General features: G+C 45.4%; 2 protein-coding genes across 2 annotated transcripts in view; one reads left to right on the forward strand and one right to left on the reverse strand.

The window, feature by feature from the left end:
• Window positions 1-21: 21 nt before the first annotated feature.
• On the reverse strand, window positions 22-9,523 carry LOC310696160 (purpurin). The gene is made up of 6 exons (XM_083481285.1): window positions 9,434-9,523; window positions 6,259-6,379; window positions 5,008-5,144; window positions 3,619-3,731; window positions 2,123-2,335; window positions 22-245 (listed from the first exon to the last, which is right to left on the reverse strand). The coding sequence occupies exons 2-6, from the start codon at window positions 6,376-6,378 to the stop codon at window positions 235-237; spliced, it is 594 nt and encodes a 197-aa protein (XP_083337411.1). The 5' UTR covers window position 6,379; window positions 9,434-9,523; the 3' UTR covers window positions 22-234.
• A 10,266-nt stretch (window positions 9,524-19,789) lies between these two features.
• PDE6B (phosphodiesterase 6B) overlaps window positions 19,790-24,753 on the forward strand; it is a gene marked incomplete at its 5' end in the record, with an annotated part of 28,061 nt that continues 23,097 nt past the window's right edge. The window contains 5 exons of the mRNA XM_083482075.1: window positions 19,790-20,251; window positions 23,635-23,787; window positions 23,903-23,992; window positions 24,264-24,404; window positions 24,666-24,740. Coding sequence (XP_083338201.1) covers window positions 19,790-20,251; window positions 23,635-23,787; window positions 23,903-23,992; window positions 24,264-24,404; window positions 24,666-24,740 — 921 coding nt within the window. The remainder of the gene's footprint in view (window positions 20,252-23,634; window positions 23,788-23,902; window positions 23,993-24,263; window positions 24,405-24,665; window positions 24,741-24,753) is intronic.

Here is a 24,753-nt window from a genome sequence, read left to right on the forward strand (position 1 = left end):
GAACACAACATGAGGAAGCAGTTTAAAAGATTACTTAAAAACATTTATTGACAAACATCAACACAGTTCTTTTGAGTTCAGACAAGCGAGGTGTGTAGCACCCAAGTGCCTTAAAATAAAAACAACAAGCCAACACTTAGATGTGTTTGAGGAAAAGCTCTAATCCAAACACTACATGGACAACTTCAAGGTGCAGAGATCAGGCCTCGGCTCCAACTCTGAAGGAGTCTTGATTTAACAGGCCCCTGTGGAGAGAAGCAAGAACAGCGCACATTAGACCTTGCATTGTCATAACCACGGTGCAAACTAGAACATTTTGCATTGTTATATATTTCAAGGCATGGTTGAGCTCCAGTTTTATTTATTAGCTGCCTCAGAAACCTCCATGCGGAAACCACTCACACATATACACACAAGTGCAATGGTGGAACAAATGCTTTCAACACACACAAAACATCCAAGCAAAGCTGCTTTGAGAGAGAACAATTGCAAGTGAAGGGAGGGAGTGCGTAACTTTTCCCTAATAACTCTTTTCCTGCTCCAAGCGGAAAGTGGAAGCGAGTGGGTGAACACTTGCCTAGAGCTCCCCTTAATCTTGAAGCTGGTCTGGCTTCTCAACTTGTACATGTGTACAAATATTATTTTTTAAGTGTAGAGCTTGTCTCTGAGATTTTGCTTTGAAGCCTCTCCTCATCACTACGTAGCAAAGACTGAATTGAAATTCTGGTTTCAAAACTGCCACCTCCCAGCTATGGATCGAACTCAAAGTGGACAAGTTCCAGGACCAAGCTAGGCAGACCGTGGACTGGAGAAAAACTGCCCCAGCTGAGGAGCAAGCAGCAAGAGCTTTAGAAGGCCTTTGTGCAGAAGGGCTGGCCTTTGGGGCCACTTGACTGACCACTCAGGCAGGCTAGTGTTGCAGCCTAGATGCTGCCCCCAAAAGTCCTGAAGTAGCCATGTGTCCTACTGGACAGAGGGGCAGTCCTAGTCCCAGTTAAAGGTTTGAAAAACCCTGAGAAGGGAGGAGGGGACTGGAAGTGACCCATCAACTGAGCCTCTGGACAGCACAATCAGCAGGAGCACAGGTCCCTGCCTACCATGTTATGATGAGATGCATTTTTATTTAAATTATAGTAATTATTTCAATATATAAAGAAGCTGACGCCAATTCAGTGCAGATTTGTGCCTTTGTGATTCATTTCCTCTTTGTTGGCGATGCAAAACCCCGAGCGGGGCTTGCCACAGAAACATACTGCTGGCACATATTGGTGCCAGAACATACTGGTGCCCAAGGCAGCCTTCACAAAAGAATTCCCTCTTTTTTTATATGCCTTACAGCAGACGTGGCTAACCTGTGGTCCTCCACTTTTACTGGGCGCCAACACCTATCAGCCCCTGCCTACATGGTCAGTGGTCAAGGATGATGGGAGTTGCAGTCCAATGGTGTCCAAAGCACCAGTTTAGCCCAGTCCTACCTTACTCAGATGTCAAGCAGATACAGAACTACGCAAGTTTTGGAAGACATCTGAAGGCAGCCCAGAGTGGCTAGAGAATTGTTATCCTGCCAGAGACAACACCCATGTGAGCTTTTTGTAGATCAGCCAAGAGGGTCATGTGTCACTCCTTTAGGTCGTCTGGTCATAGAATAGAATCATAAGAGTTGGAAGAGACCACAAGGGCCATCGAGTCCAACCCCCTGCCAAGCAGGAAACACCATCAGAGCACTCCTGACATATGGTTGTCAAGCCTCTGCTTAAAGACCTCCAAAGTAGGAGACTCCACCACACTCCTTGGTAGCAAATTCCACTGTCGAACAGCTCTTACTGTCAGGAAGTTCTTCCTAATGTTTAGGTGGAATCTTCTTTCTTGTAGTTTGGATCCATTGCTCCGCGTCCGCTTCTCTGGAGCAGCAGAAAACAACCTTTCTCCCTCTATCTGACATCCTTTTATATATTTGAACATGGCTATCATATCACCCCTTAACCTCCTCCCATGACCAGATATTCTTGTAGGTTGGCTGTCCACACGACTGTTTCACAGATGGTACAGAACAACCCAAGCAACCTTGAACCTTCCCTCGTTCAAGAAAGGAGCAAAATAGTGTGTGTGTGTTTTTACATACCTGACTGTAGCACAGGTTGGAACTGGCCAGACATGCAGATTTCTTCCTGCTTCTGGCGCACAATGCGCTGAATGGCTGGAGGGAGACCACGGGGGTTGCGAGAGAAAATAAGGGAGTAGCCGTCATCGCAGGAGCCATCCTCTTTCAGACTGCGGCAGGCATAGGTGATGGCATAGTTGTCGTAGTCTGTGTCAATCACCCAGTAGTTGTCACCTGAAACCATAACAGTGGTATGTTGTCACCTGAAGCCATACCAAAGTGTTCTGCAGCCAGGGCTGGCTTCAGGCATCATTCCCTCCCACCCCAACTCTGAGTGATGGGAGAATGAAAGCGGGCATCTGTGTGCAATGCTGATGTTGACTATCCGAGCTTGGCTGCATGTTCTTTGCTACTGCATAAGTAGCAGCCATGCCAGTTCAGAACTGTTACGGCTCCCTCCTGGCAGATGGAGAAAGCTACAAAGGTTTGAGGTTAAACCGTAGGAAAGGAAAATCAGTGGATCAGAGTTCTCCTGTGGTTTTATCTCTGGCTACAATCGCTCTACGAGTCTTTGCTAACACTTGGGAGGGGGAGAAGAAGGGAACATTAGCTCCCAGAAGACAAAATAAGATACAAAGCAGACACTTCAGCAGAGCTGGTTGAATTTCTTCAGATTTTAAGAGTGTGTTTCTTAGTGTGTCTGCTCATTGGGAATTTACAAAGCAAAAGCTTCTTTGAGGACTATAGCCAGGGCTTTTTTTCAGCTGGAACTCACCAGAACTCAGTTCCGGCACCTCTCAGGTGGGCCCCATTGCCATTGTAAGAGAACGAGGGAGGTGTTCATGGTGAGTTCTGGCACCTCTTTTTCTAGAAAAATAGCACTGACTATAGTCAAAGGGTGGGATATAAATCTCAGAGGTGGGATTCAATGAATGAGTCCTGTCAGCGAATTGGATCTGGTAGAGGGTGTTGAGAGAACCCCTGGAACAAACAGCATTGTGGTAGGAGAAGGGGGGGGGGTAGTCTGTCTGGCAAGCCAAAATGCTTGTGTTGATGGAACAGTCAACTTGGTGCAATGTTGAATTCCTCAGAGAGCTGAGGCAACATATCCTCTTTGCTCTGGTGAGTATGAAAGGTATATTGTGGGCTCCTCCCAGGTGACCTGAAGTGCAGGGCTTTTCTAGTTGGGGTACCCAAGATCTGGAAGGGAGGTCCACATAGCCCCATTGCTGAGTTCTATTCTTAATTTGTGTTTTAATTGTGTTCTTGATTTCCCCCCATAACTGTTCGTTTTGTTCTTATTACAAGCCACTCTGAATATTTTATATTAAGGTGAGACATATTTCAATAAAGAAATCTAAGCAGTGAAGGAAGGGCTTCCACACTGCTAAGATAACGTCAAAAGGGGCCACAGACATCCAGCTGCCTCATTTGGGATACAGAATGAGGCACAACTCTTTGACATCCCCCTTTTCTCCACATTCTCACCCACGAGCAACAAGGGATATCTTGCTCACCTCCGCTTGACAAATAGCTTGCCAGGCCTTGATAATTCATGAACATTTTAGCTGGAGTGGTGGGGTCAGGCACCGAGTACTGGGCGGCCATGTCAGCGCAGATCACCCAGAACCTGAAACAGGAAGACAGGAAGAGGAAGTCTCGTTAATTGGAGCCAGCTCTAGCTTTAGTCAGAGTGAGGCAGCTGCCTCAGACAGCTGATCCTAGAGACGTTGTGGGAGCCAAATCAGGTCTCTCAACTGCTCCCTTTTGTTGGAGGCCAGAGCTCTGTGTGCCTGCAAAGCTACTTTGCTGCCCTCAAGAGTGGTGGTGTGAAAAAGACTCTATGAATCAAAAGTGGAGACTCTATATGTACTTTTCTTTCTTGTTCGTCTGTTTTTTTTACACAAGACAATCTTTAATAAAAACTAATTCTTAAAAAGGAGAGTGGTGGTGCACGCTGTCTCATTGCCAGTATTGAAGTAGGATTCATCTGCTTCTGAACATGACACCCAGATCAGTATCCTGCTCAGCTCTCATCTGATTCTGCATTGCTATCCTAACCCTTCAGGCCTCTTCCTGCCCACCATTCCCGTATCCTACTTGCCTCCATGCGCATTCCAATCCTACTTGCTTGGTCTACTCTTACAACAGAGCCGGGGAAATCTATGGACATCCAGATGTTGTTCAACTTCAACTTTCAGTAGCCTTAACCCTTGACCATGTTGACTAGGGCTGATCAGAGTTGGGAGTCCAACATGTAGAAGACCACAGATTCCTCCACCCCTGCCTTGCGTAACCATCTTTTGCCTCTCTCTAATAATCTGAATCCAATTTACCCCATCACCAAAATGCTTTTGACCGTATCTCTGGTCTAGTGTATCTCTTCCTGTCTCCTCTCACTGTGTGACTTTTCAGAAGCCGATCTTTCGTTGGCTGTGTAAGGACTTAAATCCTTCCCTTGAGAGGCCCACATCCTGAAATGCGGCCATTCGAGAATCATGTAGACCACACAATGACATTTGGTCCATCGTACGGCAAAATCAAAGTGAGATTATGAAGCATTGACCTTATAGGCTTTCTGATTATGTAGCAAATCAGATTTGGGTATGTGATAACATCACCAGTCTAACCAGAGGAAGGACACTGTTTCTTGCACTATCTATGAATGGATGAACATTTTTGCCCCAATTTGCAGGTCCCCATACTCAACAACTGGTGGAATTGGAGCTTACATTTTGCAGGAGGTGGGGATTCTTTTGCAAAGGCACCTTCACCCCACTTTGACTCAGCCCTACAACCTAGTAGTTGCCACAACACATCTTGATCACAGGAACAGAATACGATGTCAGTAGGAGCAGGTGACCAGGAATACAAGGAAGCCAACTTGAGGTCACCCCGTGACTTACCCGAAAAGCTTCACTCTGCCTTTGGAAGATGCAATCATAGTGCCGTCCTCCTCAATGGTATATTCAGCTGAGATGTTATCTTGTAGAAACAGGCCTTCTGGGTCTTTCTTGGCCAGCGCATACCATTTGCCTGCATACTAAAATGCAAAGGACACTGAAAGTTACCAGGAAGGACAGTGACCACATGGCACCAGGCTGGAGTATTAATTGAAGCTGAGTTACCAGGCATTGCCTGAAAGTTCAAAGCAAGCAGACTTCTATAATCCAAATCCAAATTTCAAACAGTTAAGCATTGGTTCATGTATAAAGCCTAATTCTGGAGCCCTTCCAAGTAGCTGATGTGGCAACATCTGAAGACCAAGGCTCAGTTTATCAGCAGGATCTGCACCGCTTGAGGCTGCAGGTGGGAGACATCACTGGCCCTGCCTGTGTGGTCACCTTTCTGCATATGTTGCCACCAATGACATTGAAACAGCTCCAATACCTTTGCATGCGAGTGGCATGTGTACTAATCCTAACATGACAAGCTGAGGGAAGCATGTTTGGAAGCAGAGACTGAAGCCCAAAAATTGAGAAACACTCAAGGACAGCTAGCAAATTGGAAAGGACGTTTCAGAAACTTACTTGTCATTCCCATCACATTTATACAGTTGTGAGTTTGGTGTGTGTGCGTTAAACTAAGCACCAGACTCTTCTATCCCTGGATCCAGCAAGGGTTAAAAGCTAATCAAACCTTCGAATTCCAGGAAATAGACATACTAGCCTCCTGGTGAGGTATAAAGAGACCAAAGGAAGAGGTTCTGTGCAAGACAGCACAGCAAATGGGTGGGGCCCCAGCCTCAACTCTCAGATAGTGAGGAGGAATAAAGCAAAAGTTTAGAGCTAAAATTTGGCTGCTTGTGAGCTAGAAGCTGGAAGCAAAAGCAGCCAGTTGGAAAGCCAGAGAGGCAAAGCACGATGCTTGATGTTTGTTTGGATCCAAGGCTGCGACTATGAGAGAAACAAGACCCTTATGGGGTGTTGATACAGTGAACCCCTCCACTGTAGGCTCAAGTTGTATATATTTGTAAATAAACCATATATCACAAAGACACCACAGTCTCCACAGTGCCTCATTTCCCAAAAGAAACATGAACCGTGGGAATCTTTCACCGCTTGGAGATTGGGGTGGCTTGCATCAACACCTTTGCAAATGAACTGCATTACACGAGCTCACTGTCACCCTTCATGTTAGAAAGTATTCATAGTTACCCTCTTGGGGTCAAAGTCTTCCTTCACAGAAAAAGATTCCACTGCACACGAAGGCTGCGCCGAGGAGTAATCGATAATGGAGATGATCGTCACCAGGAATGTGTACTGAGCGTATTTCATTCTGTGGAGCAACGCAGTTTGTTCAGCACTGGTTAGAAACCTGGTCAGGGTGGCGCTGAATTTTGGCGTCACACAGGGATCACTGAAATTTGAGATCCCAAGGTCTGCCACTATTGGCGGTGGGTTCAAGGGTGGAACTGGAGACATCCAAATCCTAGGAAATGCATTTAACTAAGGGTTCTTGGCACACTGTGAGTTCTATCCGCAGTAAGGTCTTATGCCAATAGCGAATTCATTTCCCAAAGTGCCAAAACGGCGCCATCCTTTCCCAACAGAGAAGTATAAGCAAGCTCAGGGGAACTTCAGGGATCTCAGAAGTCCAAAAATACTTAGGGGCAAAAAAAATCTAAGGGGATAACAACACAAATCGCTGCCATCTACAATGAGAGAAGCTAAATTATAGAGACTGACTCATCTGCATTTAGCCAGCAGAGATGGCTACTTGAATGTATCAAGCAACCAAATAACTGTCTCACAAGTGATGTCTGTTTACTTTATTGGCTTACACATCATTTATAGTTTGCAAATATTCTGCTGCAAATGTCTCTTGTGCTCCCTTTGCCTCGTTGATTTAATTATGCTTTCCAGTTACTTTCCTTGAAACTTGACATTCCTGAAACCCTTGAAGCCCAATTTCATGCATGTTTACTCCAAAGAACGCTCAATTGAGTTAAATGGACCATAGGTTTACTGCCTTGATGTACGTCCTCATTGCTGGTCAACATCCAGAACCCCAGTCCAGCGACTACTGTGTGCAAGTTGTTACTGAGTTCTAGTTCTCACTAAGGTGGTCAAGCTGTGTCTAGCCTGTGCTGGTTCAATCCGCAGGTGGGGACTTATATGATAGAATGCTCCTCCATAGGAAATCCAGCCAGATGGGCAGGGTATAAATAATAAAATTATTATTATTATTAATGTCCCTGCTTCGTCTTAACGAAACTGAGTCCTAGGCATGCTCTTCCCCCTCTAGCCTCTCATTCCGGATCCCTCCTAAGCAAATGAAGTCTGTGCCAAGGGGGTCAGCTCCACATCTGGGCTTGTCTGGTGCATTGCTCAGCAATGTGCAGGACCCTCCTTGAGTGGAGAGCCAGAGGGGGAGGAGAGCCAGCAGGACTGGGACTGTCTGCACAAACACTGTGACTCTCAGCTTCTAATCTTTCCTGGAGGGCCCTCCTTCTCCTGAACGCCCTTGATCACTCAAATCTCCTGCTTCTATCAGCTCCCAGCTCATCCTTTCGGCTTACTGCTCTTCAATGTCCCACCACCAAGAGCCAGGTTCTAAGGTGTCCTCCTGGGAGGGGGTTGTCTTGGGAGGCAGCCCCCCAGAAGTCTTCTTCATCCAGCCAGTCAGAGCCCTTCTTGGAGGTCTCTTGGGCTGCCGGCTCCCACCACTCCCCCTCATCCAGCTGGTCCATGACAAGGCCTGGCTGTGCATTTTCCATCTCTTCCGTCCAGGAAGTTTCCCTAATCCTACAAGGTGATCTGCCTGCAGTAGTCTGCTACGTGTGTCCATCTCCTTGCCTTGAGCGTTAACAGGCAAGGCAGCTGCCACATGGTTGATCAAGCTGTGAGTATTAAGCAGGAGAGGGAGGTCAAGCTAACCTAAAGTTGAGAGGAATCAGATTTCCAGAATCCAAACCATAAGCAATGAAGCGATAGGTTGGGTGTAACATCCAATTCTATCCCCTAGAAACCTTCCAAAGGATTTGGAACAAAATGACAAAAAGGATTTGGAACAGAATTGGACAAAATGACAGGAAGGATTCGAAACCTGAGGGACCAGAGATTTGCAGAAGATTGGAAGAAGTATGCGAATTATTTGAAGAGCAACTGTAATCAACAAATTACGCTAGTAGGACTACGAGAAGTTTTGTAAGGAGAAATATGCGAAGTGTTACAAAGTAGAAAAAGATAGAGATATTGGTTATGAGTTTGAAATGTAATAGGGAAGATAAGAAATGCATACTGAGAGATTAGATTGGAAAATTTTCAGACAGGATTGATGGAAGTCAAAAATTTGAATAAGATGTAAAAGTATGTTTAATTACTGTTGAAAATGATATGTTAAAAAAACTAATAAAAATTATATAAAAGAAACCTTCCAAAGGATTGATGTGGCATTGCTGAAGGTTAGTAAAGGTAGAGAGGTAAAGGACCTCTGGACGGTTAAGTCCAGTCAAAGGCAACTATGGGGTTATGGCGCTCATCTTGTTTTCAGGCTGAGGGAGCCAGCGTTTGTCCACAGACAGCTTTCCGGGTCATGTGGCCAGCAGGACTAAACCACTTCTGCTGCAACGGGACACTGTGACGAGTGCCAGAGCGCACGGAAACACCGTTTACCTTCCCACCACAGTGATACCTATTTATCTACTTGCACTGGCGTGCTTTTGAACTGCTAGGTTGGCAGGAGCTGGGACAGAGCAACAGGAGCTCACCCCATCACAGGGATTCAAACCGCTGACCTTCTGATCAGTAAGCCCAAGAGGCTCTGTGGTTTAGACCATAGCACTACCCACGTCCCTTGAGGGTTAGAGTACCTAGTCAGCAGACTCAAATGCTGAAGCTTTCCTGGACTCTAACGTGTCAGGATAAAGTTGAAGTAACCGAAATCCCATTACTGGCCTAACTATGTACAGTAATTGCCGTTCTTCAGGTGTTATTGTTAGCAATCTGGAAACAGCCACTTTGCAGTGACCCCCCCTCATATCCCTCCAGACAACACATGTATCAGGTCGAACTTGTTAAACCAAAGGGTGGACATCTTTTAGCCAACACCTTGCTATGAAATTCAGGTATCTGATCTGCACCGTAGTCGAAACCTTATGGAAGCCCATCAAAAGCATCTTACACCATCTGTGTAGTGGATCACACCACTTTACACGGAAGCTGGGCTTCGCCATCAGAGATTGTATTAAAAACTGGCCAAAGGCAACAAAAAACTAATTATCTATGTAAATAACGAATGCATCTCAGTAGATGGAATAAGAAGACACCTCAACGAACCAGGAATAAAATGACACAAAATTGCATCTTCTACAGCTATTGAAAGACCTACCTGATGGATTGTTGAGTCTTCTTGAACTTATTCCAAGCAATTTGTCCTTGTTGCTCTGAAGGGGCCTGACTATGGATAGCACTGTGCAGGCTGCCTTTAAATAAGGTGTTTGGAAAGGCACTAATTGGCTCTTTGTCTCCTGGACCTGAGTAAGATGCTTAAAGATGGATAATCCATTATGTAAACAACTTCACTAGTAATCCCCACACTGGACCATCAGCTGTTACCAAACACACATTGCTTTTACCTAATCCAAGAAAGCATCCCAACCGATGAGCCTAAATAGCCAAAGCAGCAGCACCTCTTCCATGTCCAGCCCTCTGTCTCCTCTGAAGCACATGGCCTGCTAAATTAGAATCTCATGCATCCTAAGATGCACTGGAACTTTCCTCCAGAAATCTCAAATATAGATATCTAAATAAAGACAACTATATATATCTAGGGGTGCCAACTTTGTTCTGGCAAAATACGGGACGGGGCAGTTGGGGGGGGGGAATATCAGTTTTGTGCTTCAAAAGCAATCCATTAGAATCTATTACAGCCTAACGAGTTGGACCCTCTGGAATTTGTCACATGCAGAGACATGAATTTGTTAATCTGTCTGTACGTGGCCACCCAGAGATTAAATGCATGACCTTTCACACACCTTTTCAAACACACAAATCTGGAAAGCATCCCTAACTTGGCAGAGAGAGAGAGAGAGAGAGAGAGAGAGAACCTGAAGCACAGAACAAAACAGTATCAATACAGGATGTAGCATTTTGCACTGAAATAAGGGACAATCCTGTCTTATACAGGACAAGTGGCAACTCTACCTGAAGTCTCCAGATGTTTCTCTGTCCAGGCCCAAACTCACATGCTTAACTTCAGCAAAGAAACACTGAATCGCGTCCCTTTAGATCATTTTTTATAACTTGTTGCCTGAAACCAAGAAGATTTTAAAACTTGCATATATTTTGCATGCACACAACTCAGTGGGAGCTCCATCCCCGAGTGACAGTATTTAAATTCTAAGGACCTCAGAGCAGGGGGCTATCTACCGTATTTTTCGCCCCATAAGACGCACCGGCCCATAGGATGCACCTAGTTTTTTGGGGGGAAATAAAGGGAAAAATTTTTTATTTCCCCCCGAGGTGCGCTGCGCTAATCCCAAAGCTTGGGGCGTGCGGAGCTCAGCGCACCCCAAGCTTCTGGGTGCCGGCAAGCTCTCCGCTAGCCCTGGGAGAGCTGCGTCTCCCACAGCTAGCGGATAGCTTCCTGAAGCCTGGAGAGCGAGAGGGGTCGGTGCGTACCGACCCCCCTCGCTCTCCAGGCTTCAGCGAAAGCCTGCATTCGCCCCATAAGACGCACACACATTTCCCCTTCATTTTTGGAGGGGGAAAAGTGTGTCTTATAGGGCGAAAAATACGGTATCTATCATCTATCTATCTATATTTATTTATTTAATCAATCAATCAATCAATCAATCAATCAATCAATCAATTAATTTGTGTACCATCCTTCATCCGTAGATCTCAGGGTGGTTCACAACATAAAAATACAAGGTAAAATCTCAAAATCTTCATTGCAAAGCACCAAAAACTTGGAGGTTACCATGTTCTTGTTTAATCCAGTAGTTTACTATTTCTAGTATAATTATTTTGAAAGCCTATTAACAGAAACACAGATTAAGACCAAAATAGTCTAACTAAGCAGCGGAGTACTAGTTCATGAGAATTCTGCGTAAGATATTTGGCCAAGTTCAACAATCCTCATTTCTTTGGCTGAGCTCATCTGCTTGCATGCATTGTACTCAAATAATATATACACACATCAGTGGTCTGTGTCATGAAGGGTTGGGTTTTTTTGCCGTTGACTGCCTCCTTGGCTGTTGTGTTGGGATGGGTATCAAGCAGCTGGTGGACTGTTTGAATGCGCACTGATCCTTATCCTCAGTGCTGTGTGAACCCCTGATTACTTTGCTCTAATCGATAAAGTTGTGGCCTGTTTTTAAATACCCACACACAAATATATATGCACACAACAAACTTACATTTGTTTTATACTAGTTTATCTGCTGTGGTTTACCCAAACAACTCTGGAAACTGTAGATGCAGTTTTTTCTTATAACAATTGTATTAAAGTTCCCTAGCCCCCTTGCAGAATTAGAGCTTCCTGTGCAGATATGCCCCAGAGAGTAGACCACTCAATCTTATTCCCCTCAGGGACGGAACAATGCCTTTCCGGAAGTTTCCCCTTCCAACCGGAATGCAGAGAAATGGCCTTCAAGAACCACTCTTTACCGGTTTCAAAGGAAGCTCAACATCTGTCTCTGAGGGCTAATCCACAAGCCACTAGATTGTCATTAAAAGGTCATGGCTTGTACCAGACTTTGGAGATCAGCAGCGACCCTGGGTGGAAACGCACTCCGCTGCCTCACCCATCCCAGACACAGTATCAAGATAAGCTCTCTTAGTTCAAGCACAGCGCATTACATAAGGCCTTGCCACACTCATGAACGCTCGCTCTTCTTGACCCTTCAGTCAACTCTGAATGGTGGTGATCCTCTTGGCATTTCCTTTAGTGACAATATGCAGCCTTCAAGTTACTTTTCATGAGACCAGACCATGACCTCTTCAATCCTAGCCTCCAAATTTGGCAACATATTTACAGCAAGGATCCCCATTAGGAGTTGAACAAGGGCTGAAAGGTCAGGGGGTGGGATGGAAGGATCTGTCCATTTCTGTCCTCTCGGTTTCTCAGTTTCCCCACACTTAAATTCAGTTATCCAGAGCCCCTACTGCTCTTCCCCCTTGGTCTCTCTGCCTGTTCATCTGCCTTTTCTGAATGTACAAACAGTGACAAGAGGGATGAGTTGCAGCAGAATCTTGAGCATGCCTTGCATGCGCCCTCTGGACTGTTGTATGCATTGGGCCCAGAGGAGAGAGGAGGCAAAAGAATAGGAAAGAGTGGCAGCAACAAGAAAGATATTTGGGGTAGGGGTGCTGCTGAGGATATCTTGCCTCAAAACTAGAACCAGTACTCTTTACAAAGGCTCATTTGCTGACATAATTTATGGAACCACTTCTTTTTTATTTTTATTTTATTTCAAAACCAAAAAGAAACAAAATACAAACATCAAATTCAAAATGCATATTCGTTTTCTAACATAAGCCTATTACATAAAGGTAAATGGACCCCTGACCATTAGGTCCAGTCGTGACCGACTCTGGGGTTGCACGCTCATCTCGCTCTATAGGCCGAGGGAGCCGGCATTCAGCTTCCGGGTCATGTGGCCAGCATGACTACCCCGCTTCTGGAAAACCAGAGCAGCGCACAGAAATGCCGTTTACCTTCCCACCAGAGTGGTACCTGTTTATCTACTTGCATTTTGAGGTGCTTTCGAACTGCTAGGTTGGCAGGAGCAGGGACCGAGCAACGGGAGCTCACCCTGTCACGGGGATTCGAACTGCCGACCTTCTGATCGGCAAGTCCTAGGCTCCCAACAAGCCTATTACATAGATTACCTAAATTAAAATATACATGATTACTCTAGGCTTCCCTTTGCTGTATGTAAATACATCGCAGTTAGGAAATTTATATTATAAATAGTATTATAGATTCTCACATGCCCCCCACTCCCCTTCACCCATGTGTGATATCAATATTTTATTTCTTCCATCTTGTTGTGTTGTTATAATTGCCACTTCTTTATTTCATGGGTAAATATAGGTATGGGAACACAGGGCAATACTTTCAGATGACCTGCTTATTGAGCATTTATCCTGATCTGTTTGCTGGGACATGAGATAATGGACTTGATTTCCAGACACAAGTCCGTGATTTGAAGCTCCATGTTGGAGTGGGTTTTGTTTTGTTTTTGTCCGGGCTCTTTCCCTGGGAAGCCCCACATGTGAAAAATCTGATTGCCATTTGTGGTTTTTCCAGGAAACGCTTGGTGTTTGGATGCAGAGTGTTAAAGCCTGGAGCTGTGCCTAAAAATGAGGCACATGGACATGCCCAATGTTGTGCATGAATAGCTGTCACTTGACCATTTGCTGGAGGAAACCTTTTATACTGGGGCTGGCTAAGAACTGAGGTAGGATGAAATCTACCGTATTTTTCGCCCCATAGGACGCACTTTTCCCCTCCAAAAATGAAGGGGAAATGTGTGTGCGTCCTATGGGGCGAATGCAGGCTTTCGCTGAAGCCTGGAGAGCGAGAGGCATCGGTGCGCACCGACCCCTCTCGCTCTCCAGGCTTCAGGAAGCTATCCGCAAGCCTTGCAAGCCCGGCGGGAGTTCCCGCGGGCTCACAAGGCTTGCGGGCAGCAGCCTGCAGCCCCTGCGAGTGTCTGCAAGCCTTGCGCGCCCGGCAGGAGGTCCCGTCGGGTGCGCGAGGCTTGGGGTGGCAGCCTGTCGCCCGAAGCACGGGGAGCCCTGAGCATTGCTTTTTTTAACTGTGGGACGGAGGCATACAAATAAAAAATGATGAAATGATGATAAATGTTCCTGCAGTAAATCTTTTTCTACACAGCATGGCTGCAAGCTTTTGAGTGCAGGTAACATGAATGGGTCGCAATATGCAAGGGTACATATCATCACGTTCCTTACTGCAGAAAGTTTGATATTCTGATGAAGTAAGCCTATTGCACGGGACATGGGTGGCGCTGTGGGTTAAAACACAGAGCCTATGACTTGCCGATCAGAAGGTCGGCGGTTCGAATCCCTGCGACGGGGTGAGCTCCCGTTGCTCGGTCCCTGCTCCTGCCAACCTAGCAGTTTGAAAGAACATCAAAGTGCAAGTAGATAAATAGGTACCACTCCGGTGGGAAGGTAAACGGCATTTCCGTGCACTGCTCTGGTTTGCCAGAAGCGGCTTAGTCATGCTGGCCACATGACCCGGAAGCTGTACGCCGGCTCCCTCGGCCAATAAAGCGAGATGAGCGCCGCAACCCCAGAGTCAGTCACGACTGGACCTAATGGTCAGGGGTCCCTTTCCCCTTTACTTTAATCCTATTGCACAAGATCTCACAGGCAACGTTGATTTCACAAGCTGATTTTGCTGATGGTATGTGATTGGATCCCACCCCAAAATAGCAGCAGCCACAGCTTCACAAACACAGTTACTCTTTGGGTTGCATACATTCAACCCAGAAAGCATCTCTTGAGCTAGTTGATTAAGCTCACGGCATGACCGCTCCTTCCGGGCCATGTGTCTGAGTTCTTTACAGAGCTCCATGAGTTGTCAGCCTGCTATTGGTAAGCTAAGCTTGCTTCTGTCTTTATTGAGGCTGGATTTAAAAAGCTAAGGAGTGAAACTGTCAAAGGCTAAAGAATTCCATCCTCAGCACGTGTCGCCGGAGAGAGGATGCCCTTGGCCAGATGTCTACTTGTGCTAATGGATGCCACTTCAGACACAGTTCACAGAGAGTCTAGACCAGAGAAGCTGACAGGGCTGCCACAGGACAAATGTATTTTGTAGCAGAAGGTTTGATTTAAGGAGCAGCCATTGTCCAAAACTGACATGTAGCATGTTGTTGTTGTTTAGTTGTTTAGTCGTGTCCGACTCTTCGTGACCCCATGGACCAGAGCACGCCAGGCACTCCTGTCTTCCACTGCTTCCCGCAGTTTGGTCAAACTCATGCTGGTAGCTTCGAGAACACTGTCCCACCATCTCGTCCTCTGTCCTCCCCTTCTCCTTGTGCCCTCCATCTTTACCAACATCAGGGTCTTTTCCAGGGAGTCTTCTCTTCTCATGAGGTGGCCAAAGTCTTGGAGCCTCAGCTTCAGGATCTGTCCTTCCAGTGAGCAGTCAGGGCTGATTTCCTTCAGAATGGAGAGGTATGATCTTCTTCTAGTCCATGGGACTCTCAAGAGTCTCTTCCAGCACCAGAATTCAAAAGTATCAATTCTTCAGCGATCAGCCTTCTTTATGGTACAGCTTTCACTTCCATACATCACTACTGGGAAAACCATAGCATGTAGCATCCCCTCCAACATTTCTCCAATGAAAATGGGGACATGGCTGTCCTATTCCATGCCCCCCAACATTTCTCCAATGAAAATAGGGACGTCCTAAGGAAAAGTGGGTCATTCCAGGATCAAATCAGAAACCAGGACAGCTTCTGTAAATCCAGGAGTGCCCCTGGAAAATAAGGACACTTAGAGGGTCTGCATGTAGAATGTCAAAGATACCTTTTCCACGATCATTTAGGGTGGTGGTTTTAGGGCTTGACACACTGGGCAACTGCCTGGGACTCCTCACTTTAGGCAGCCCAAAAATCTTGTACGAAACCCTGCCTGCCCCCCGTACAGCCTGTTCTTAGGCCTTTTTTCCCTGCACATGCACAAACTTCCCAGTTCTCTCAGCACACCAGGAGGAGGAAGCCGCCATTTTCTTTTATTACACGGTGAAGGGAGAAGAAATTCACGATTTCACAGGGATTGTTTCACAACAAAATCTCAGCAGAGCGGAGAAAATGTTGTCTTTCAGTCTTTTCTGCTGGCTGAAGAAGATCTCATTGAGAAAACATTCCCAGAGCTGTGTGTGAGAGAGTAACACAGACTTTACTAGATGAAACATCAGAAGACGCCATTCTTGATCCAAAAGACAAATCTTGCATAGAATTCTTTGAAGTTGTGGTGGACGAAACAATTGCTCACCTAAATGACAGATTTAAGCAGTTAAAGGATAAGCATGGATTCATATTTCATGTTAAATGTATGGCTAAAATAGGAGGTGGTGACCTTACAAAGAGTTGCAAAAATCATCTTTGTACCTTAAATGCTGTGCACCCAGGGGCGGGGCTAGCTGCCTGCGGGGGTGGGGCGAGCACCCCAGGGGGGCGCCACCCGCAGCAAGCATCCCGGGGGGGGCAGCAATGTCACCCCCCCTCAGGGATGACACCCAGGGCGGCCAGCACTCACTGCACCCCCCTTCCTCCACCACTGAACATTCAGTAGAGTTGCTCACTGAAATCAAGTGGGGTGTTTTAGGTTATATAATCAACCTCACCAGAAATGTGCAGCTTGGGCAGCCTTTCAGGCATAATACTTACAGGTACCGTGGGAATAAGTACTACATGTAAATTGGGGTAGTTTAATAATCAACATATCTACCCCAATTTACAACTAGTACTTCACAGTGTTTGCACTGTACTTGAAAGTGAGAGGTTGTTTTCAAGAATTTTTCAAATTCTTTTTGTTTATGACTCTCATTCATGTACTTAAAGTGTGGTGTTGATATAACGTATTAAGCAATGTTTGCCACTCCACTTGTAATAGAAGCTAACCACTGTGAATGTGTTACGATATATCCAGTGCTTTTTTCCTAGGGGTACGCATCACCCTAAACATTTTGTGAATCTACGTTTGGCCTCATTGAGGGGCAGTATTTCAATATGAGCAGGAAAATGAGAGCACCCCAAACATTTTTTTTCAAAGAAAAAAAGCACTGGATATATTTCTCCATACTTCCATGTACAGTGGTACCTCAGGTCGCAAACACCTCGGGTTACAAAGTCCGCTAACCCGGAAGTAGTACCTCGGGCTGAGAACTTTGCCCCAGGATGAGAATGGAAATTACACAGCGGTGGAGTGGCGGTGGCAGCGGGAGGCCCCATTAGTGAAAGTGCACCTCAGGTGAAGAAAGGTTTCGGGTTAAGAACAGACCTCCAGAACGAATTAAGTTCGTAACCCGAGGTACCACTGTATAGATTAAAGCAAAATCGCATGCCTGTCTTGCTTTCATACCTAGAAGGGTTCCCAAATGACTCTCTTCCACAGAGCCTCCCAAATCCCAGGGCCACCATGAAGGTGGGGGAATGCATCTTGTTTCTACCTCATGTGTGTGTAAATACATGCAGGGCCGTCTTTACCCGGGGGTGCAAGGGGTGCGGGGCACCTGGGCACTGAATTCTGGGGGACTCCAGGCGCCCACCACTGAAGCCGCCTAAGCTCTTAACTATCTACCTGTTAAGAAACAAGAAATAATTTTGATCAAGCTAGAAAAGCAAAATACATGTATACCTAGCTATTACCGAAATGTATATCTACTGTTTCACTAAAGGACTTTTGACTTTGTGCACTCATTTACCAAAGACGCACAGCACCAGCGGCGGCGCTTGTCATTCACAACGGCGCCATGCATGCAAAATTTGGGGGCTAAGCTAAATTTGGGGGCATTGGGCAGATCTTTGCACCCCAGCGGCGCACATGCTAAAGACAGCGCTGAATCCATGCCTATGTACACTACAGCATCATGACACATTTTGTCATTTTTCATACTGGAGCTGGTGGGATGCATTTAGAAATGTGCACCATCTTTACCATCTGTTCAGCACTTCAAGGTACAACATATTAAATACTCGGCACAGGTTTAAACTATTGATTATTTGTTTCATAAAATTTATACACTACTTGGTTGTTGTTGATGTTGTTGTTGTTTTAAGCACTCAGAGTGGTTTACAAAAAAGACAAAACCATAAAATCAGGAAAAATGTAGAGCGATAATATAGAGCAATCATGTTTTTCTGTTACCTCTTTAAACAAAGGTCCGAACACTGTCTTTGCTGTAATTCAGAATGAACAAGGAAGGTGCTCTCTCTCTCTCTTTCTCTCTCTCTCTCTCTCTCTCTCTCTCTCTCTCTCTCACACACACACACACACACACACTCACACACACTCATAAGCACCCCCAGTGTCACCAAGATTATGGCTATTACAGTGATACCTCGGCTTAAGTACTTAATTCGTTCCGGAGGTCCGTACTTATCCTGAAACTGTTCTTAACCTGAAGCACCACTTTAGCTAATGGGGCCTCCTGATGTTGCCGCTCCGCCACCACATGATTTCTGTTCTCATCCTGAAGCAAAGTTCTTAACCTGAAGCACTATTTCTGGGTTAGTGGAGTCTGTAACCTGAAGTGTATGTAACTTGAGGTACCACTGTATTACAATACACAGGTCACAATTCCCTGATCAACATATACATAGTCTATTGCTGCCTGGAACACCTCCCCAATGTGCTACAAGGTCATTTTGACAGACACAGCAGCTTCTTGGACCAGTCATTGTACTATGGTGCCATCCAATGGCCAGGTCAAGAAATGAAAGACTGTGAACAAGACACTGTTCTTATTCTGGGTGCAATGTATGAGAATCATTCCTAAGCAAGAAGTTTCACCTATGAGCCTTTAAGCCTCTCTTTCTGTGCACATGTATGAATATGAATATGGAATGGGTTGCACAGGAGCATGATTTTAAATTGACTGTGCATGCTATATAATGTAGATTTTGCAATTGCATAACTTCACCTTTTGAACGTGGATGTATCTCCCACCCCAATGAACAGTTGCAACTGACCCAGGCAAGAGCCTGCATGGGCTGGAGAGTGTTGGGTGGAAGGTGCTTAATTTTTTTCTGAAGCCACAAGCATGGACTTGAAGAAGTCCTAAGGAACTGGGAATCCGGCTTCCAAAAAATGCATCCATGTTCTTTGGTTGCTTATCCAAAGTGGATCAAACTTCTAGGCCAGAAATGACTCGAAACATTTTGGTGCTTTGGGCAGCAAATCCAAATTAGTGCCCCCACTAGAAGCTGGCGAGAATATAATAATAAACTAAAAAACTGTCAGTTTGCATTTTTATGCTCCCCAAGTACGTCAGCCTGAGGTGAGCCACTTCACCTCTGTCTAATGGAAAGGCTAGCTGCTTAGCCAATTGGAAAAATACAAGGTTGTATATACCGTAATGCTTGTCCTACTCAGAGTAGACCCATTGAAATTAACAGACATAATTAACTTAGGCTGCTTACTATTTAAGTAAGCCTATTCTGAGTAAAACCTAGTTGGAGACAAACCATTATGTCCAACAAATATTTCCTCTTGTTGACTGTCTGTACCAGTCTGTTTATGGAATATATATACCTTATTTGATTTCAGGTTTCCTACATGTCCCTTCTGAGAGGAGGAATAATAAGATATTCACCTGGTTAGCTAAGGATTAGAAGGGAGCGGTGTGTGTTTAATTAGGTTTTGGAGAGCTTATTTGACTCTTAAGGACCACTATCAGGAGAGAAAAAATATCACATACATACACAACTTTGAAAATGAGGAAGAGAAGAAGGGCAGTGTGTTGCAGAAAGCTGTTCCTTCTAAATATGAAAATATAATAACTGATCTTACATCTGCGAAGAGGGGGCTGGGAATTATTTGCGGCTTTGGGACAGGTCATCTAATCTGTTTGCTTGAGAAGATCTGCCCTTCCACATACTCAGCTTGTCGGTGGATAATTACCCCTCACAGATCATTGTCTCCATGTTTTACACTGAGACAATTGTCGTGAAAGGGTAACACCCAGAATCAAAGGAACGGTGACATGAGCATTAACGCAGGTGAAGTTGAAAGATTCCTGGACACCCACCCAGATTTTGCTAGGCAGTATTTTGAGAAGAAAATGGGAAATGGCACCCCGGTTGCCACGACAAATAGCCACCAACGCTTGGAAGAGTTCACTGGGCTGGGCCAGGAGGAGGAGAGCGAAGCGTTTTTTGAGCTGATCCAAGATATGCAGGAAAGCATCAACATGGAGAAGGTCGTCTTCAAGACCCTACGGAGAATCAGTGCCCTGATCCATGCCGACCGGTGCAGCCTCTTCATGTTCAGGCAGCGAAATGGGACCCCTGAGCTTGCAACCCGGCTGTTCAACATCCATAAGGAGAGTGCACTAGAAGAATGCTTGGTAGACCCAGACTGCGAAATTGTCTTCCCTTTAGACATTGGTGTCGTGGGGCATGTGGCGCAGACCAAGAAGACCGTGAACATCCCAGATGTTGGTGAGGTAAGGCTGCCAGTTTGTTTGCCAGTTTGTTTCTGGAACCAATTCAAGGTGCTCTCATTAGTACTACTTAAAGACCTAAACGCCTTAGGCTAGGGTTACCAGACATCCCCATTTCCCGGGGACAGTCCCCGGATTTGCAAATAAGTCCCCAGACAAATTCCATCTCCGGATTTCATCTAGTGTCCCAGGGAAATGCAGTCTCAGCAGCCCGGAGCAGTTGGCTCTGGCTGGCTTCAGGAGCTGCTTGGAAGTCCCCATATGATGGTGGTGCAGGGTCTCTAAGATGCAGCTTCCGGGCTGCTTCCACCTTCCCTGACCCCAGCAACTACGCTGGGAAGGGAGGCTCCATGCTGCCTATCGGAGCAGCCTCCCAACTCCTACTTGAGTGCAAGCAGGAGTGGGGCAGGGATCTCTCCCTTCCCAGCCGAGGGATCCCTGCCCCCTCCTGCTTGCATGCAAGTAAGAATGGGATTGGGGCTGCTACGATGGCCTCGCCGCCACCACTCTCGGCCCTCCTTCTCCGCCTTCCATGCCTGACCCACTGCGCACCGCTTCCCCACCACCACTGAAGAACCAACAACTCAGGGGCTGCCCAGGTTCATGGAGAAAGGAGATAGAAGTCTCGGAGGAAGGGGAAATGTGGCGGTTGAGGTCAAGGCGGTGGCCACCCCTCTGCCACTGCCATCACTGAAGCATCAATGTCCCAAATGTGTAGTATTGATTGATTGATTGATTGATTGATTGATTGATTGATTGTGTCCCCGGATTCATTGAAAAAAATCTGGTAACCTTACCTTAGGCCCCAAATATCTGGAAGTCCACCTCCTTCCCTACAGTCCTTCTTGGGTGTTAAGTTCAGCAGAGGGAGCCCTCTTGGTACTTCTACCATCCTCAGATGGTAGAAGTGCCTGGACGAGGGCATTCTCTGTGGCATCTCCTAGGCTATGGAATTCCTTCCCCACGGAGGTGTGACTGGCACCTTCATGGTATAATTTCTGATATATGCTGAGAATGGACCACTGTCCCCTGGCCATTGATACCTGATATATGTGTTTTCAGGATCCACCCTCTTCTTGTTAACTGTGATTTGTCTTAACTGTTTTAACATTTAATTTTAAGTTGTTGTGAGCTGTTGTGAGTCCTGCTAGTTAAAGGCAGGTAATAAACTGAATCATTATCATCATCATTATGTATCATTTGTTGCTCCGTTGGTGGTAGGCCAATGGATAAGACTGTACTATTATTTATATTCGAAAAGAGTTATTAATCGGAAATCTCGACAGGCCATCAGTGCTATCTAGGATTACTTCACTGTTAAGCAATTTTTTATTTTCGTTTTAAAAAAACTCGGTCATTTGCTCATCGCAGATCTATAGGTAGAATAACCAAATAGTCTATCCCACAAATAACCAAAAGCCTATATAACCATGGTATCTTTGTGTTCCCCTTTTCTCCAGTCAGTGGAATGTTCTGGGCCAACATTACTGTATAAACTTCCTTTGGAGAAGAGAGCAGTCTAGGATTACAGGGTCCACAAGACATTATTTACAAGTGTAGAGTTAGAAGAGGAGTTACAGGGGCACAGACACAAGTATACACAAAGGCAGCACTAGCATGCTGCAGTAGCATAACAACGCACCCTTCAATATGCCTCAGATGAAAATAGGAACATTTTCATCCGAGGACTGTTGGAGGTATGTCTGCCCTCTGTGTTTTTAAGCTGTTCTTATATTTATCTGTAAGCTACCTTGAGACCCTGTCTGGGGGGAAAGGTGAGGTACAAATAAATATATAGCAATAATAACAATAATAAATACACAGAATGAAATAAGACTATCCCCTCTGTCTAATACACCCCCTCACCCCCCCTCACAGCCCTTCGCCTCCCTCCGCTCTGGCACCTAGGGCTGACTGCCACCCTCGACTCCCGCCGGCCCTCTTCCTTTGAATCAATTGCACCTCCAGCCCTCCTTTCACCCCACAAGGAGCCCTCATGCTTCCTTCCCAGTGCCCCTGCCAGTGGTTCCCCCAGCCAGCGGCCCCTGACCACTGGCTGGGAAAAATCAGGGCACCCTGGGATCAAGGCAGAAGCTGTAACAGTTTTACTCATTCCAGGGCCATTCCAGCAAAATCAGGACTGTTGGAGGATATGTTACAACCACCATAGAATTGCAAACACTGCCTCTTTCCAGAAACATCTAAGCCAGCCTGCCTTCCAGCTTCAGGGAGACGGGTGGCGCTGTGGTCTAAACCACTGAACCTCTTGGGTTTGCCGATCGGAAGGTTGGCGGTTCGAATCTCCATGACGGAGTGAGCTCCCGTTGCTCTGTCCCAGCTCCTGCCAACCTAGCAGTTCAAAAGCACACCAGTGCAAGTAGATAAATAGGTACTGCTCTGGCAGGAAGGTAAACAGCGTTTCCATGCACTCTGCTTTCCATCATGGTGTCCCCTTGTGCCAGAAGCGGTTTAGTCATGCTGGCCACATGACCTGGATAAATGCTAGCACCCTCGGCCTGAAGCAAGATGAGCACCACAACCTCATAGTCGCCTTTGACTGGACTTAACCATCCAGGGGTCCTTTAACTTTTTTTAAAAAAAACCTTTTTACTGTTCAACTCTTTCACCTTTCAGTTTGCATTCAGACAAAATTTGTTTGAGCCCCCACCTCACCCAGCAGGTAGGTGTGACCTGAATTCTTGATCCCATGAATAATCAATCAGCTGTCTGCCTGAGAAAAGAAGCTTCAAAATAGGACAGTAGGGTTGTACCAGGTCAAAGATCTGTTGTGATTTCAGTATAATTTACTTAGAATCATAGAATCATAGAGTTGGAAGAGACCACAAGGGCCATCGAGTCCAACCCCCTGCCAAGCATATGTATATGTTCTGTGATGAATGGAATGTAGAAAGACTAGCCTATCTCAGACATCTCTACAGCTAGATGGGTTAGTTCAAACTTATAGCCTGCTTAATTTTGTAGTTAATTTTGTAATTATGCCACATCTGCCCTGGAGGGTCCCTCAACCTTCTGGAGTGGATTTAGGAGGTGGGGGCTGCAAGAGGGAGGGGGAATCACTCAAAATTGCTTACCTACTGTTCTGTTGATGAGAGCCTTACTATCAGCTAAGCGACACTGTCGGATATAACTGAAGGTTTTTGAAATAAGTGAAAATCCAGTATTACTGGAGCTCATTTCTAAGACTTTGTAAGCTTTCAGAAAACCGTTGTGATGGGCAAGTTAGACTTGTTCAATTTGCTGTGTGTTTTTCTGCTTCTTTTAAGGTATTTGTGCATCATGTCATTTCTATCTTATTCATTTTGAAAAACCTAAAATATAACTGTTTGTAAAAAAAAAATATTGTAATTTTTAATTAAAATCAACAGTGTGACCATTTTAGTACTTTTGTTGATGAACTCACCGAATACACCACAAGGAACATCCTTGCAACCCCAATCATGAATGGTAAAGATGTGGTTGCTGTGATCATGGCAGTGAATAAAGTCGGAGGTCCATTCTTCAGCAGCGCAGATGAAAGTGTAAGTGTGAATACAACTTGTTAGGGAGAATCTCCTTGCCCATTAACACTGCCTATAAGCATTATAGCATCGCCACACCTTGTTGAACTGATTGAAGCTTTCTTAATGTTCCCAGATTTTCCTGAAGTACCTCAATTTTGCCTCTTTGAACCTGAAAATTTATCATCTTAGCTACCTTCACAATTGTGAAACTCGAAGAGGTCAGGTAAGGAAAAAAATATTTCTGAACGCAAGGTGTCTTTCCCCCACTCGACCTAAACCTTCTTTAGATAAATAGCAACTGCTGTTTCTGCCCCTAATTTGCCTGGTCTTCTTCTCCTACTCTTGCTTGTCTGAGGATGAGGGCCAATATTTTTTTAAGTCAAAAGCTGACATATTTATTTCCTGCACACATACCCAGTTTGAAATTTCAAACAGTGCTCTTGGAATCTGCTCTGTTGTCGAATCAACTAACATGTCGATTTGCTGTTCTGCAGGTTTTGCTGTGGTCAGCCAATAAGGTATTTGAGGAACTGACTGACATTGAAAGGCAATTCCACAAATCATTTTACACAGTGAGAGCATATTTGAATTGTGACAGGTATTCTGTAGGCCTTCTGGATATGAGCAAAGAAAAGGTAAGCTAAGTTTCTAAGATTTTTTAGTAAGAGTGGTAGAGAGCATGCTTTGCATGGAAAAGGAATCTAGTCCAGTCCTTGGCATCTCCAAAATTGTATTCAATGTATATACCTTCTTCTTCTTCCCTTCTTCTTCTTCTTTTGTAATAATGTCAAACCTGGACATATTTAAATCATGGGAGGCATTCACTTTTTGTTTTGTTTTTTGTCTTCATATGGCCAAAACTGACTTTCTGTAATAATATTTATCTCCCTTTCCAGGAATTCTTTGATTTGTGGCCAGTTCTAATGGGTGAAATTCCCCCTTACTCAGGACCTCGGACTCCAGATGGCAGAGTAGGTCTTTAAA

Source organism: Podarcis liolepis, assembly GCF_965112155.1.
Source record: "Podarcis liolepis genome assembly, chromosome: 17".
In the NCBI taxonomy this organism is placed as follows: Eukaryota; Metazoa; Chordata; class Lepidosauria; order Squamata; family Lacertidae; genus Podarcis; species Podarcis liolepis.

What these genes read in the sequence shown, in the direction of transcription:
- LOC310696160 (XM_083481285.1), bottom strand. Translation starts at nt 6,378, where the DNA reads ATGAAATACGCTCAGTACACATTCCTGGTGACGATCATCTCCATTATC. An exon ending in AAGACTTTGACCCCAAGAGG is followed by an intron (nt 5,145 to 6,258) that starts GTAACTATGAAT and finishes TTTGCATTTTAG; the next exon opens with TATGCAGGCAAATGGTATGC. An exon ending in GGCAGAGTGAAGCTTTTCGG is followed by an intron (nt 3,732 to 5,007) that starts GTAAGTCACGGG and finishes TTCCTGTTTCAG; the next exon opens with GTTCTGGGTGATCTGCGCTG.